This window comes from Phasianus colchicus, chromosome 11 (assembly GCF_987193195.1).
Source record: "Phasianus colchicus chromosome 11, bPhaCol1.hap1.1, whole genome shotgun sequence".
NCBI classification, from domain to species: domain Eukaryota; kingdom Metazoa; phylum Chordata; class Aves; order Galliformes; family Phasianidae; genus Phasianus; species Phasianus colchicus.
Genome location: NC_143446.1, coordinates 16,226,808 through 16,241,277, shown reverse-complemented (window position 1 = coordinate 16,241,277; position 14,470 = coordinate 16,226,808). Strand labels below are relative to the sequence as shown.

The following is a 14,470-nucleotide window of genomic DNA, read 5'->3' as shown; positions in this document are numbered from 1 at the left end:
TCGTGGTACCGCCCCGGGGCGGCTCCGGGCCGCGGGGAAATGGGAAAAGAGAGCCGGGCACGCAGCAATCAGCGCAACCGGCACGGCGTAGGGATGCCGCGGTGCTTTCGTCACCGGCCGGCTGTACCGTTCTGTTTGTTGGTTCTGCGCAAACGTCGCGCGTTTGGTGCGTGATGAGAAGTCGGGTTGCTGCGCCCTGAAAGCGGGGCGGCACGCGGGTGGTGGCGGGGCGTCTGCAGCCCGGGCTGGCGGTGAGGACCCCGAATCCGGACAGCAGCTGCGATGATTCTAACTGCTCACACTAAAACATTTTCAGTGCCTTTACGCTTTGTTTCTCGTGGCTTGAACGCACACGCCTGGCACGGGTGTGTCCCGGCACGCCGGGTGCGGCTGCGATGTTTGTGGCAGCTTCTCAATCTGCAAAGCATTTGCATTCCTCAAAGTGCGCTCAGAGCCCGAGGCCACAGCCGCGATCTGCGCGAGCGCTGCGCGGCGGCTTCCCAGCTGCGCGCACAGACCGTGCGCAGCGTGCTTCTGCGCGCACCCCGACAGCAGAGAATACTTCATAGCACGATAGAGCTGATTGCTGGAGGCGAGCTCCATCTCCACAGTGCTTTGAGCGTAGGCTGTACCGCGCTCTCGAGGACCCCCATCAACCCCTCCCCCCCCCCCCTCCACAACGGCGGCCATGGTCGCCCGCCGTGGCGGCGCACCGCCCATGATGGCGCCGCGCATGGCGGGAGCCCGGCGGCGCGCGGGGCATTGTGGGAAGCAGAGGGAAAAAATATGGCGGATGGTGAGGAACCGTAAGTGCCCTGTATGTGCGTGCTCGGCCGCCCCTTCCCCACGCTTCCCGGGGACGGGTGGGCCCTGGGGTCCCCTCTCCTTCCTCTCCGGTCTCTGTAGCGCGATACTGACCCTTCTTTTATTCTCTCTCTTTTAGGGAGAAGAAAAGAAGGAGGCTAGAGGAGCTGCTGGCGGATGGGTTAGTGCGGGGCTGCGGGCCGGCCCGGGGCAGGGGCAGGGACAGGGAGAGCGGCAGGGGCAGGCAGCGCTTGTCGAAGGGCGGCTGGCAGTGAGGGGAGCCGCAGCCCCGCAGAGAGGTTGGGCCAGCGGGCGGCTCTGCTGTGAGGGCCGCAGAGAGGGGCTGTGGGAGCAAGAAGATTGAGGGGGTGAGAAGGAGCAAGGGGAAGGTGGAAGGGCGCTTGAGCAGCGAGGACTGGGGAAGAGGAATCTCCTGGGGAGAGGACCGAGGGGCTCACCCGCAGCGGGGGGCGGGTTGCGGGCTTGAAGCTTGGCATGATGGAGGCTGGTGTGCTGAGAGCTTTGTGGCTGGAGTGGGAGAGCTGCTGCTGGCCGGGACCCGGCAGGGCTGCTAGGCTAGGAGCGGGGTGACTCAAAACTAGCTGAAAGTGGATATTTCAGTCTACAGAGCAGCTGCTTCTGCTTCTTAAAGCTTTACGTTCTGCGCAGCCTTGAAAACTAACATGCAGAAATCTCTGACCTCATCTGCTTCCATCCCTTGACTGTTCCCCTCCGTCTCCTTGTGGCTCTCTTCCCAAAGCTCCCAGAGCCGTATTGGGGTGAGGGTCACAGAAACCCTGAGGCATGTGGGCTGTGGGGTGCATGCCACGTCCTGCACAAGCATGGAGCGTTGGGTGTGCGAAGGTGGCAGGGAAAAGTGTGGGCCTGAAAGGACTGTGGTGCTCTGATGTTCTGAACAAAATCTGAAATGCAATGAAACGCACACAAGTTTTGTTAAAGTCTAATGACGTGAATGCTTGGTTGTGCTGTAACGACACAAGAATAAACCTGTCTCTGAAGCTAAACATAACACCTCGTGTTGAGTTGCTGGTGTTTTTCAGATCTCCACAATGTCCAACTCTGTAAAAACTGAGCTAACATATTTGCAAAAGTGAGACTAGGTCTTGCCATCTTAGCACTAAAAAGAAAAATTCACATCTAAACAGAGAAGTATAGCTGCTTAGTGGCTGTTTTTATGGCCTGTAAAGAAGGATTAAAGAATCAGTCACCAATCTTAACTTCTGTACTTGTTTCCAGAACAAAATAAAATCCGTAAAAGCAATTACTATGGTTTATATTCACCCATATTATGTTTGCAGAAGTTGTTTCATACAGATCCTGAAAATTGGTTTAAAACAGCTGAGACCGGAATTCAGTGGAGGAAGAGTTTTATTGTCTTCCTGCCTTCCTAAAATCTTACTTTGATGCAAATCCTCTATAAACTTAAGCTCTTTTTAAAGAATGTATTTAACTGCTAGGTTAACAGTCGACCAGGAAAGAGTCAGCAATCAAAATACAGGCAGAATCTGATATGTTTATTGTTGTTTTTCAGTTAAGTTTTTCTCCCATTACTGAAAACCTTTTGCAAAACTATGACCTAAAAGTTAAAGCCATCATACTGTTTTGTCCATCTTCTGAATTTTGTGAGGATCGAGAGATTCGCTATCTAGATGTGACCCAAGGAAGTAATAAATTCTAAACATTGATCAACAGTTATTGCTGTAAATTCTCTTCGTATTTCTTCATAGGAGGAAGCAAACGATGCTTCTTATCAATGATGCTTCTTATCAATGATGATCCAACCTTTCAAAGCTCATTTATTACCAGCTTAGTTTTCTATTAACATAGAGCAAACAATCATTTGTATTCATGTGTGGAGCTCATACTTAAAAAGGGAGGTGTGCTGTGTTAAGGAAAGGCTTGTTCCTTGTAGGTGATCTTACATTAGGAAATTATTTAAGTAGCTGATTTTGAGCTATTCCAGTAAGTCTCTTAACAATTTAATTTTATAGTTGTGTACTATTAAAAGTGACCTGCAAAAGGGGAGAAAGGGTAATGGGAGTACTTCATGTAAAATTCTGCCTCTGTAGTTTAGAAGAGAACTGCAAGTTTATTTTTCAAGTCAGTAACTATTAACAGGCTCAGGAGACAGCTGGAAAAATGAAGGTGTCATAAATACCATGGTACTCATGGCAGGTGAAGATTGTTCAAAATTCATACCTTTCCATAGTTGTTTAAGCTACTAGAGAGGTTCATATGTGATAATGTTGGGGCATATTAGTGATGCTCTTTCAGTGCCTCACAATTGCAGTTACACGGTGATAATTCTAAGTTTGTTTTGTGAACTTTCTTGAAAAGTCTATAAAAAAAAACAAAAACTCAACTTTGTTGAGGAAGTAGGACCCTCAAAATCTAAAGGGCAGCCTCTTTTTTACGTGTTCTCTTAAAATGTGAGGGAAATAAAAGCAAAAAGAGTAGATGCCTTTTTTTTCTTTTCAGGTCAACTTTTACTAGTAACAGCAAAATCAGTGGGATTTATTGAAATGCCAGTTTCTGTCTTCTGCATGTTTGTATTACTGCTTACTGGGTCCACTGATGAAGCCCACTCCTGCAGGTGTTCATGCACATAACTTACATGCGTAGATGATCAACATAAATATGTGGATACGTTTGCATGGCTGATCAGTAATTTACTTTTAACCTATACAAGAAAAAAAAGCACGTTTTAGAAGTGTGGCTATTTCTCTATGGTTTTGCAGCTGAATTTACTGTGTTCTGTGCAGAATGGCTGTTGATGGTGGGTATGGGGACTCTGGAGACTGGGAAGGTCGCTGGAACCATGTAAAGAAGTTCCTCGAGCGATCTGGACCGTTCACACATCCTGATTTCGAGCCAGGCACTCAAGTGAGAAACACTTACTTTAAATAAAAAAAAACTGTAGTGTGTGTTGGAAAGTAATGTAAATGGTTTCATTAGTTGACCATCAGCAGTAAACCTGCATGAAGACTGTGTATTTCAGTTGGTGAGTGTTGTTATTTTAGAAGAATGTGTTGTATTCTTTTTTATATCCTTTTATTTCTAAATTGTAAACTGTTAACTGCAAGCTTGCCATCATGTGTAGAAATGTATTTTATGGTACACAATAATAATTATTCTCCATCTTGGAGTTTCACATGAAAAATAGCAGTGTTTGTCTTTTGATTTTTAAATAATTAGGCACGGTAAAGAATTTATTGTACTTAAAGAAAAAATTAAACTTAATAGGAGTACTTACAGAATTGGGAAAGATATTCCATAAGGAAAAGCAAGATTTAGGCTCTCTTAATTTTCTTCTGCTTTCCTTGCTTTGGTATCTTTTTTTTCAAACCTTACAGTTGAATATGTTTAACCTTTTAAATGTACCACTCCATTATTTGCTACTTTGACTTTAGTAGAATAGTTAACAGAAAAAAAATTATTTGGCCAGCAGTGTTTTCTATCTGTGTTTATTTTGTATTATAGGTAAAAAAGCTTCTTGGAGGAAAAACAATAAACTGAAACGTATCCTTAAACTGAGTAATAATAAAATAGAGCTTTTTTTTTTTTTTCACAGCCAAATTAATACAAAGTGAATACTGATACCAAACAAAGTCTTGCTTTCCTTTAAGTAGAGATATAGGAATTACATGAACTCAACAAGTGATTAAAGTCCAAGTATAATTACTCCTGCAAGCTTAAACTGTTTTACTGATCTAACTTGTTTTATATTAAGCTTATTGGGCACTGAAAATTTATGATGACACAATAATAAGGTGTACGAAACAAAGGACAAATCCATTTTCCTATATAGTGTATTAATTTCTTGTTTGTTTCTTTTATATTTTCCCACAGGCGCTTGAATTTCTGCTAAGCACATGTAAAGTACTAGTTATTGGAGCAGGAGGATTAGGATGTGAACTCCTGAAAAACTTGGTAATTACTCAGTTTTCATCTTTTTTTTATAATCTCAGTTATTCCTTGAAATGAGCTTGAAGGGTGGTAGTGTTAAGATGTTGTACTTATTTACTTATAACTCTTTCAAAGCTTGTCCTGAGGAGCAACATGCTGCTGCTTATGAAGTGTAGGAAAATGTTCATTTACAGCCTTAGGTGTGGCCTAATGTTGGGAATTTTCCCCAATTATGGGACCCTGGGAAATGAACTATACTAAGAGAAGAAAACAGAGAGTTTATTATTAGCAGCCAAAGCTGAACTTAGTTTTTTATGCATTTGGATTAATGCAAAGAGAGGCTGGAAATGCTGGACCCACGCTCTTTAAAAGTGAAAGTAGGAGAGCCAGTCTTACAGTGCCTGTGGTGATCTCCTCCTTGTTGTTGGAATCCATTTGGTTCTCCTGAATAGTGACTCTCAGTAAACATGAGCTTATCTCCAGAGACTTCACACTTTCAGGATTGCATCTATATTGCTGAATCTAGTCTGTGTAAAAAGCTTCTTTATTCCATCAGACCAACATGTGCTATCCTATATGGAAGTGGCTAAGGAGGAATAGGTCTGAGACCAAAGAAAATACGCTACGGAGTTACTGTAGTTTTCTTGACAGCAGCATTAGCTAATAATGGATTCTCTGTGTGCTCTGAGAAGCAATTTTTAAGTGTTTAAAAATGCAGCCATGGGACAGTGTGCTGTCTGACATTTACCCAATAAATATGTATGAATTTAATTTTTCTATTGCTCTATTTGTCTTTCTCACAGCCTTTCTTATTTGTTGTAATATATCACTTACCAGCACTTAGTTTGGACTAACACTATAATAACTGTAGTTTACATGCTTCCTTCAACAGTAAAAACTTCTGTCCTTACAGTTTACATGGAAAATGTGTGGATTGATATAGTAAATTATTACAAAATACAGTTTTAATATCAACAGTTAGGAGTTGATTAATTTTAGTATGGTTTTTATTTACTGCTATTTCACTACACTACACATTACCTCCAAGCTTGAGGTGCTTGATAAATCATTCACTTCATGTGAAGTCATTCCAGACCAGTTAACTTAGGGTTTTGAGTTCCATCACTTGTGAGTAATATTGTTCTGGTACTGCTTTGTTAAGCAGGATTTTGCTTGAAGAGACTGAAAGCTGCACAGCAGTTTTCTTTCTTCAAAAATGTAGTGCTGATGAATTTAACTTCTGACTAGAGCTGCTGTATTGTGGACTTATTGGAGCATAACAAATCCACTCTGTTGCTAACTTATTTTGAGGAAAGACTCGTGTTAAGCGTTTTCATAAATCTGCCATGTGTGCTCAGTCCCCACCTTACAAAGGGATTTTAAGTTATCATGATTTTTTTTATAATTTTCAGAAAGAAATGCTCATAAGTAAATCTAGATGATGTTCACATGTATTCGGTGTCTTTGACACACCAGTAAAAATATCTTAAGGGCTCCAGCATGTATGTTCCTCATGTCTCAGGCCCACTCTTCTGATCTGCTTTGATAATACTGGGCAAAAGCTGAACTTTGATCTGTGAAACAGAATCAGTGTTCAGCACTAAAGGTACCCAATATGACATACAGAAATTCTTACTGCTTTTCTTCCAGAGGTTAATTTCTGTTCTGAAAATCTTTAGTCCACTTGTTCATTTGTTTAATCAGTTTTACAGTGCAGCATTTGATGCAGTTATTCCACATGGAATGTAGAAAAAGCATAAAATAAGAAGTTTGAATGTTTTTGTGTGTGACAAGATTGAGTCTTTATGGAAAGGAAAAAAAAAAGGTAGAGCATGGGACTCCATTTTTTGTGTCACTTTGGAACACCACAAAGCATTTCTCTTCTCTAAAGCCAGTGCTTTGACAAGTGAATTGTTGCTAATTCCATCTGTCCAAATACCAGCATTAGCAACCCAGCATTTTAACAAAGAGCGCTGACATGCTGATCTGCACAGGGAACAAAGAACACCTACATTTGTTCCTCCAAAGGTTGCCTTTTTGGCATTCAGAATGAATCTTGCAGCACTGTAAGCTTTTCATTGCCCACTAAGTGAGGTTGCCTATCTCTTTTCACAGGCGCTGTCCGGTTTTAGGCAGATCCATGTTATAGATATGGATACCATAGATGTGTCTAACCTTAACCGACAGTTTCTGTTTCGGTAAGTGTTATTTTCATGATTAGTTCTTTGTATCTAAACAACACATATGAATACAATTGCTATCTTGATGGACAAAATGTCATTAAAGGTTTCTAAACTTCCACATCACGATAGTAAAATAGTACTTGTGGTTAACTAAATGTTAGGTGTGATTTCTTCTTTTTTTTTTTCTTTTTTTCTGAGATCCGTGACTGATGAAAATAGAGACACCAAAGTATAATGCATGCAAATAGAGATTGTACTTTTTCTGGTACCTTTTTTTTAGTCAGATTTTTTGCGTGGGTGTGCTGATAACAGTTGTTTCAGGGGTAGACTTTGATAACTCTGGGGCTCTCACATCTAATGCTTTACGGGAATGTCTTAATATTATCCATATCAATGTTGTCCTATAGTAATAATTAATCACTTAATTCAGTATTCGTAAATAAACTCTCAGAAGACTGAACGTTACAAATTAATCCATTTGTAATTCCTTTTTTTTCCAGACCGAAAGATGTTGGGCGACCGAAAGCAGAAGTTGCAGCAGAATTCCTGAACAGTCGCATCCCCAACTGTGCTGTTGTAGCGTATCCTTTTAGAGTGAAGTAGCCCCAGAGACTTCAAAAAGCCTAGAAAACTCTGTAGGTGGTGAGAGTATCTGAAATATTTTGCTGCAGTCCTTTTTTTCTATACAATAAAGAACAGATTCATTCAGCTGATGGTTGAGAATTCTTTCCCAGAGTGGCTTTTACATGCAGTAAATATGCAAGGGGAAACAAGCCTAAGCTTTAAGAAACTGTTTTGCATGTTTCCATGGAGTCTTTTTATTCAAATTAGATATCCTTATTTTCATTGGGATGTTAGAATTACAGGTTTATTCACCAGAGGGTTTTGAGTATGTGGTGGTAAGACTTGTTCAGTTATAAACGTAGAGCAGCACTGATGTGTTTGTAAGAACACATGTTTTGAGCTTCTTGAATAATGTTCTCTTCTGAGCTTTCTCCTGTGTGTGAATGTGATATTGTGTACCTTACTTGTTTTACCACTTGCTACAGCATCAGCTGTAAGAACTTTAAATATTCTGATCACTTAGTTTTAAAAAAGAGCCTCATATAAAATCATTGTGATGGATTATATCATGCTTTGGCTTTAGATTAGCAAATAGAAAACAGTAAAATCAAATGCATTATAAATATATTCCTTCATTTTGCTTACATTCAGATATTTTAAAAAGATTCAAGACATGGATGAAAGCTTTTATCGACGTAAGTGGCATTTGTTTGCATGCCAAACACTACTGGTGCTTCAGGGGAATGCTGCAGTTGTTTTTCGCTGTTTTCATGCCAGCTAGATTGCTAATTATTTTAGACTTCTACAGTATACTGAGTGTAGACTGACTGTTACAGAGGTAACACAGATAAAACTTAAATGTATCTGTCTTCTTGGTGACCTAGGAAAAGTGGTTAAACTACAGCCAGTTTCTCTGGAAAAGTTATAGACAGAATACGTTGGTTGTCTTAAGAAGTATGCACTAGTATAGACTTTAAATGTCACTTTTTCCCCCCCTAGAGTTTCATATTATTGTTTGTGGGCTGGACTCTATAATTGCAAGAAGATGGATAAATGGCATGCTGGTAAAGTATTACATTTTCTTAAAGCCTGGTTATTGCTTGAGTATATGCAACTAAAATTGATGAGCTTTGCATAGAATATATCATTAAAATGAAATGAGGGCTGTTCAAACTCACAGCTGTGTGTATCATCTTCTACCTTACTGTTGTTGTGAAAAGGATAAAGTCCATGCTCCCACCTGTCTTTTTCTTGAGGAGTGTTAGTCAACATTTGTGCAGTGCCTTGAAGGGGTTGTTTCAAAATTAAGGTACCTAACTGGGACACTGTTCAGTTGAGTTTTGAAAATCAAAAAGTATGGAAGTTCCACAGCCTCTCTGGATGCTACCATTGTGATTTTTTGGTTTTCGTTAGCTCTGTACTTGTATTTCTCCAACTTGTAAAAGTTGTCTTTTGTTGCCCTGCTGCTACAACATAGAATGCTGGGCATTAAAATGAGTAGGTTCATCACTGCAAATCTGTTTAAAAAGGAGTCTCTTTTACCAATATTAAACCTAACAAGAATTAAAAAAAAAAAAAGAAAACACATCCTTCAAACCAACCAGCCAACCAATTCTTCTGGTTTACTATATATATAATAGCAGTTGCTGTGTGTGTGTAGATTTGGGTAAAGATGGTAGATAAAAGTCCTGTGCACCAACAAATAAGCAGTGTTTTATGGACTTAAAATAGCCCATATACTAAGTCTTCAGTCTTATTTCATACCATTAAGAATAAAATTGTTACCGATTTTTTCCTGCAAGTTGTAAAATCAAACAAACAAAAGCACAGCAAAGTCCACTTTTGTTCGTTAGATGTCATTTTTACGTTATGAAGATGGTGTACTGGATCCAAGTTCCATCATACCCTTAATAGATGGAGGGACAGAAGGTTTCAAAGGAAATGCTCGTGTGATTATTCCTGGTATGACAGCGTGTGTTGAATGCACACTTGAACTTTATCCACCACAGGTAATTAGCACGAATGTTTTCTTTTTTTATATGTATTCCATTTTCTGGTTTGATTGTTTCTTTTCTAACTACTGTACATAATAAATTAAATCCTTTTTTTCTACCACTCAGGTCAATTTTCCCATGTGTACTATTGCATCTATGCCCAGACTACCAGAGCATTGTATTGAGTATGTCAGGATATTGCAGTGGCCAAAGGAGCAACCTTTTGGAGGTAATTATTATGTTGCATTGACACTAAGGTAATGTTTCTAATTTCAACAGTTTTGTTTTGAGTTCGGTGTACACACCTACAACCTGACCTTTTAACCAATATGATCCACTGTACCTTGGAAAATGGGCCTTCTCTGAGCTGGTAATAAATCTTTCTCTTCTCAGACTCACTCTCCAGTCCATTATTTGTTCATAGGTATTGATAGGTATCTGTTTCTCCTACTGTACAATATCTTTCCTGACTCAGAACGTAGCACATAACCTCTCTATAAACCTGTGAAATTAAGACAGATTGTACATATAATGTGTTACAACATAGTATGTTTGTAGAAATTATGTTCTGATTATTTGAAGTGTCAAAGTGTCAAGCTTTTGTATTTAAATGAATTACTATTTTTTACACAAATTAAAACAAAGGATGTTTTTAGACAAAAAATAATGCTGTATTTCTGAAGAGGTCTTATAACCGTAACTTGTCTGTAAATTGCTGCAGAAGGTGTTGCTTTGGATGGAGATGATCCTGAACATATACAGTGGATTTACCAGAAGTCTTTGGAAAGGGCATCACAATTTAATATTAAAGGTGTTACATACAGACTCACCCAAGGTAAGGGTATGACACTTTGCTAATTAATGCAGTTATCCTGGATTGGCATTCTTTGCATTAATTGAAGCTAAGCTGGCAGCTCTGCTGGGAAAGAAATAGTGCTCTTTTCCACTTAACATCTTAAAACAGAAACAAGCAACTCATCTCCTGTGCCAGCACAAATATTTTATGATGAATCAGATGTTTAGATATTTGTGATGAATCATAGGAACTTCATCTGGGACAAAACTGAACATTCTTTTTGCCATTTTATTTTTAACCTGGAACAACTGTTACCACGTTTGCTGGATCAAAAAGTAGGAGCAAAAGAATGTGATTTGGCTCTTTTAGCATCAGCAGCAGTTTATGCCAGTTTATGCTGCGTAAGACTGTAGCAGGTAGGTTTTTGGCATAGATAAATGTGAACTCCACTTCTGAGATATAGTTATATATGTGCAAATGGCTGTACAGTTTTGAAGCATTTGAAAATAGCTTCATTTTCAGATACACAGCAGAAAGGAGCTGAAGCTTCAAGTTTTTATGGATATTTTCTTGGGTATGAAGGAAATACAGTAAGTCAACAGCAGCAAGCCAGACTTCTTAGGAATTTGCTGTCTTTTTTGGAAGGCCTGAAAAATGAAAAAGGAACCTCTTTCTTTTTCAGTACAAACCTGTATATATAGGAAAGCTTGCTTGATAATGGTCCACATACTGTGCTGTTTGACTGGATGGACTGACTCAGAATTGGATGAAAGTATAGATATAGCTTGGCAAGCTTGTTCCTGCACAGGGAATATCAAATACAAGTTTTTGTCCTTCTTGCATTTTTCCGGTTAACCAGCAATAGAACTGAGTTTTACATTAATTTCTGGTGCTAGATAAATACAGCATACTTGTATTTAGAGTTTATTCACTAAAATAAATAATATGCCAGAGTACTTGAGCAGCCTGCCATTATACTTTATCGGTATAGAAATTCCTGGAAAGTGCTTAAAGTACCTAATTATTCTAGCTAAAAATAATCTTTCTGTATAGTTCTGGAAAAAGACAAAGCTATATATGTTTTGTTTTTACAGGGGTTGTAAAACGAATTATTCCAGCGGTAGCTTCTACAAATGCAGTAATTGCAGGTAGGCTGAAAGAATCAGAATGTCATTTCTTACTCATTTCACCTGTCCTTTATCAACTTTTTATTTTTTGTAAGGTGGAAGTTTGGAATAGGAAACCTGGGGAGGATAACTATAGTTTTCAAATGGATGTAACTTATAGTCTTATTGTTGTTTCCCACTTGGAGAAACTGAATTATTGTGTATGAATTTTAAACTCATGTATGACAGGGAGTGAGCGAGAGCATTTCAGACAGGAGAAAAATAAAAATTGGAAATACAATATATATGTTTAACATAATCTCAGATTAGTGCCAATTCTATGGTGGTAATACATGGAGCTACCTTTAGGTGCTTGTTTTTTCCCTTTCTGAAGTTTTTTTTTTTGGTCACTTCTTTGTTACAAGTTTGTGCACTAATGTCTGCGTGTTCTAAGATGGATGTAGAAAACAAACAAATTGTTTTTTCTGATTTCAGCTGTTTGTGCCACTGAAGTTTTTAAAATAGCCACAAGGTATTTCATTTCTTACTAATTACATACATGACTTCCAATGTAAGGACCTGTATTAACATTAAATGTATTTGTCATTGCAGTGCATACATTCCTCTCAACAATTACTTGGTGTTCAATGACGTGGATGGATTATACACGTACACATTTGAAGCTGAAAGAAAGGTCAGTGCCATTAAAGGCTTGCAGGGTTATTTCTTTGATTTTTATTGAACTTATTGCAGTTTGTTTCTGTTTGAAACTCACTCACTATTGAACTTCTCTTGCCCCTGGCACTATACCCAAGTATTTCAAAAGTTTTAAAAGCAGATATTATAATGTTATTATTCTAGTTCTTTTCTAGGATATTGTTTTCAGCATGTAGGATGTGAAATTTTTTATTGTTCTAAACCTTGTATGTTTTTGGGGTGGTGTTTTGTCCATGTAGCATAAGGAAGTTGGAGTGTTAATCTCCAGATCAACAGATACCTGTTTGATGCCCTAATAACAGAAGATTTTCTTCTGCTCATCGACTTACCAAAAACTGTTACATAGTATATGTAATGACATATTTAATTTTTGCCTGCTTAGCCAAAGTTTCCTAATATTTCGAAAAGTAGTTTCTGGTATGGGGACATTCTTCAGACAGCTACTCTGTGGTTAGTGCTGTACTACACTGGTATCTGAAAGGTTTGTGATGTGACCTGTGGAGGAAAACAGTCCTTGACTTTTTTGAAAGCGAATCCTGAGGATTTCACCTGTTATATGCAAAGCGCAGCTTATGGAATAAAATACAATCTTAAGAACACTCAGAAGCAAATCTTCTCTCAAAAAGTTATGAAAGCAGTTGCTTTGAAAGACAAAACCTGTGCTCCTGTGGTGCTTTGTTGTAGGAGAACTGTCCAGCTTGCAGCCAGCTTCCCCAGAACATTGAGATTTCTCCATCAGCTAAATTGCAGGAGATCTTGGATTATTTGACAAATAATGCTTCATTGTAAGTATGCAACTATTCTGACTTATTTAATAATGTTAGTTAAACTTTACTTATATTTTTTTGTCTGTATCTGTTGTTTTCTTTTGTTTGTTTGTTTTTTAATGTTTTTTATATAGGCAAATGAAATCTCCTGCGATCACAGCAACCATGTATGGGGGAAATAAAACACTTTATTTACAGGTAAACAGAACTTGCTTAGTTTTGTTACATAATTTTATTTAAATTTACTTGGCTGAATTTGACATGAAATATTTTGTCTTTTTTCAGACAGTAGCTTCAATTGAGGAACGAACAAGGCCAAATCTTTCCAAAACACTAAAAGGTAACATACAGTTGTCACATGTAGGTTTCCAAGATACACTTCTAAATAGAAAGATAGTCATTTAGTTTCGCACCTCTGTATGGCATGTGTTGCTTCATTATCAAGTGCAGCTTGCTCTAAAAAGACTGTTCTGAGGTGAACTTTCAATTGCTTCACCAGGTGGCACCTGTCAACAGGTATTAAAAAAACTGTAACAAAGCAAGCTGATAACTGATGTAGTCTAAAGGTGCTTTAGTAGTTGTTTGTATAGTTTTGATAAGTTCTGTTAGTTTCCCAGCTGAATTAGATGAATATTGGTTTAGCTAATGATTAATTTGCAGCTTTATTTCATCATATGTATGGTTTGTGTGAAGGACATTCATATATAAATATTTTGAAATGTGGATTTGCTATATTTAAACTTCTCTTTCTGTTTTAGAGCTGGGACTTGTGGATGGCCAGGAACTTGCAGTTGCTGATGTTACTACGCCACAGACGATGCTGTTCAAACTTCACTTTACCACTTAATTTATACATAAGTAAACTGGTTATACAGTGAGGGAAATCTGTACCCACAAACAAATGTACTCTGTGGATCTTAAATTAACCTGAAAAGTTCATGTTAGTACTGGCACTGCTGAAGGTTAGGTTATACAAATGAATCACCATATTTCAGAATTTTAAGTAGAAGCCAATATTTGGTGGATTATATTTGTATAAATACTTATTAATGTACAGAACTCGGATGTATAGGAATACACTTTTTCCCAAGTTTTTGTGTCAAAATGTTAATGCTGATATGCTTTCAGACACATGGAAATTGTAGAGTGGCCAAAAGTCTTCTTGTCTTTTTAATTTTTAACATGTATGCATACATGTATATGCAGAGTGAGACCTTTAAGAAAGAACCGCTGCGCCTGGATTCAAATCACAGCACTCCTGAATGCTTGCTGCCACTGTTAATCCAAGAGAGGGCAGTAGAACTAAAATGATCAATTTTATTTAATACTGAGATTTGCTCAATTGTATGAAATGTGTGAAGTATTGAAGAGATTACTTTGTTTGCAAGTAAACATAGAAGGGTGCAATGAAAACTACGTGAATTTAGGGACATGTCTGTTTGCATCACCCATCAGCTGCTGCATGCAGTACTGCAGAATTATGTTCAAGTATCATCAGTGCTGTTAACATATTTATTAATAAAAACCCATAAAGGTACTGTGGTTTGTGACTTAATTTAATAGCGTGTATAGCCACAGTTAGAAAAACTGCATCTTTTGTCTGCTTATTTCA

At 38.5% G+C, this 14,470-nt stretch overlaps 1 protein-coding gene across 7 annotated transcripts; it reads left to right on the top strand.

Annotated features, from left to right (window-relative positions):
* The first annotated feature begins 68 nt into the window (after window positions 1-68).
* UBA3 (ubiquitin like modifier activating enzyme 3) lies at window positions 69-14,395 on the top strand. 7 transcript variants are annotated; one of them, XM_090148415.1, is made up of 18 exons: window positions 69-166; window positions 944-985; window positions 3,588-3,708; window positions 4,675-4,755; window positions 6,847-6,929; window positions 7,415-7,495; window positions 8,130-8,173; window positions 8,478-8,542; window positions 9,332-9,487; window positions 9,599-9,701; window positions 10,194-10,307; window positions 11,363-11,416; window positions 11,870-11,906; window positions 11,987-12,068; window positions 12,776-12,876; window positions 12,993-13,056; window positions 13,144-13,198; window positions 13,617-14,395. In XM_090148415.1, the coding sequence occupies exons 3-18, from the start codon at window positions 3,589-3,591 to the stop codon at window positions 13,703-13,705; spliced, it is 1,329 nt and encodes a 442-aa protein (XP_090004541.1). In that variant the 5' UTR covers window positions 69-166; window positions 944-985; window position 3,588; the 3' UTR covers window positions 13,706-14,395. The 7 variants fall into 7 exon arrangements, with proteins under 7 accessions (XP_090004541.1, XP_031461871.1, XP_031461886.1 ...); XM_031606011.2 differs by lacking the exon at window positions 69-166 and adding an exon at window positions 684-806; XM_031606026.2 differs by lacking the exon at window positions 69-166 and adding an exon at window positions 750-817.
* The last annotated feature ends 75 nt before the right edge of the window (window positions 14,396-14,470 follow it).

What these genes read in the sequence shown, in the direction of transcription:
- UBA3 (XM_031606011.2), top strand. Translation starts at nt 787, where the DNA reads ATGGCGGATGGTGAGGAACC. An exon ending in TACAAATGCAGTAATTGCAG is followed by an intron (nt 11,417 to 11,869) that starts GTAGGCTGAAAG and finishes TTCTGATTTCAG; the next exon opens with CTGTTTGTGCCACTGAAGTT. An exon ending in CATTTGAAGCTGAAAGAAAG is followed by an intron (nt 12,069 to 12,775) that starts GTCAGTGCCATT and finishes GCTTTGTTGTAG; the next exon opens with GAGAACTGTCCAGCTTGCAG.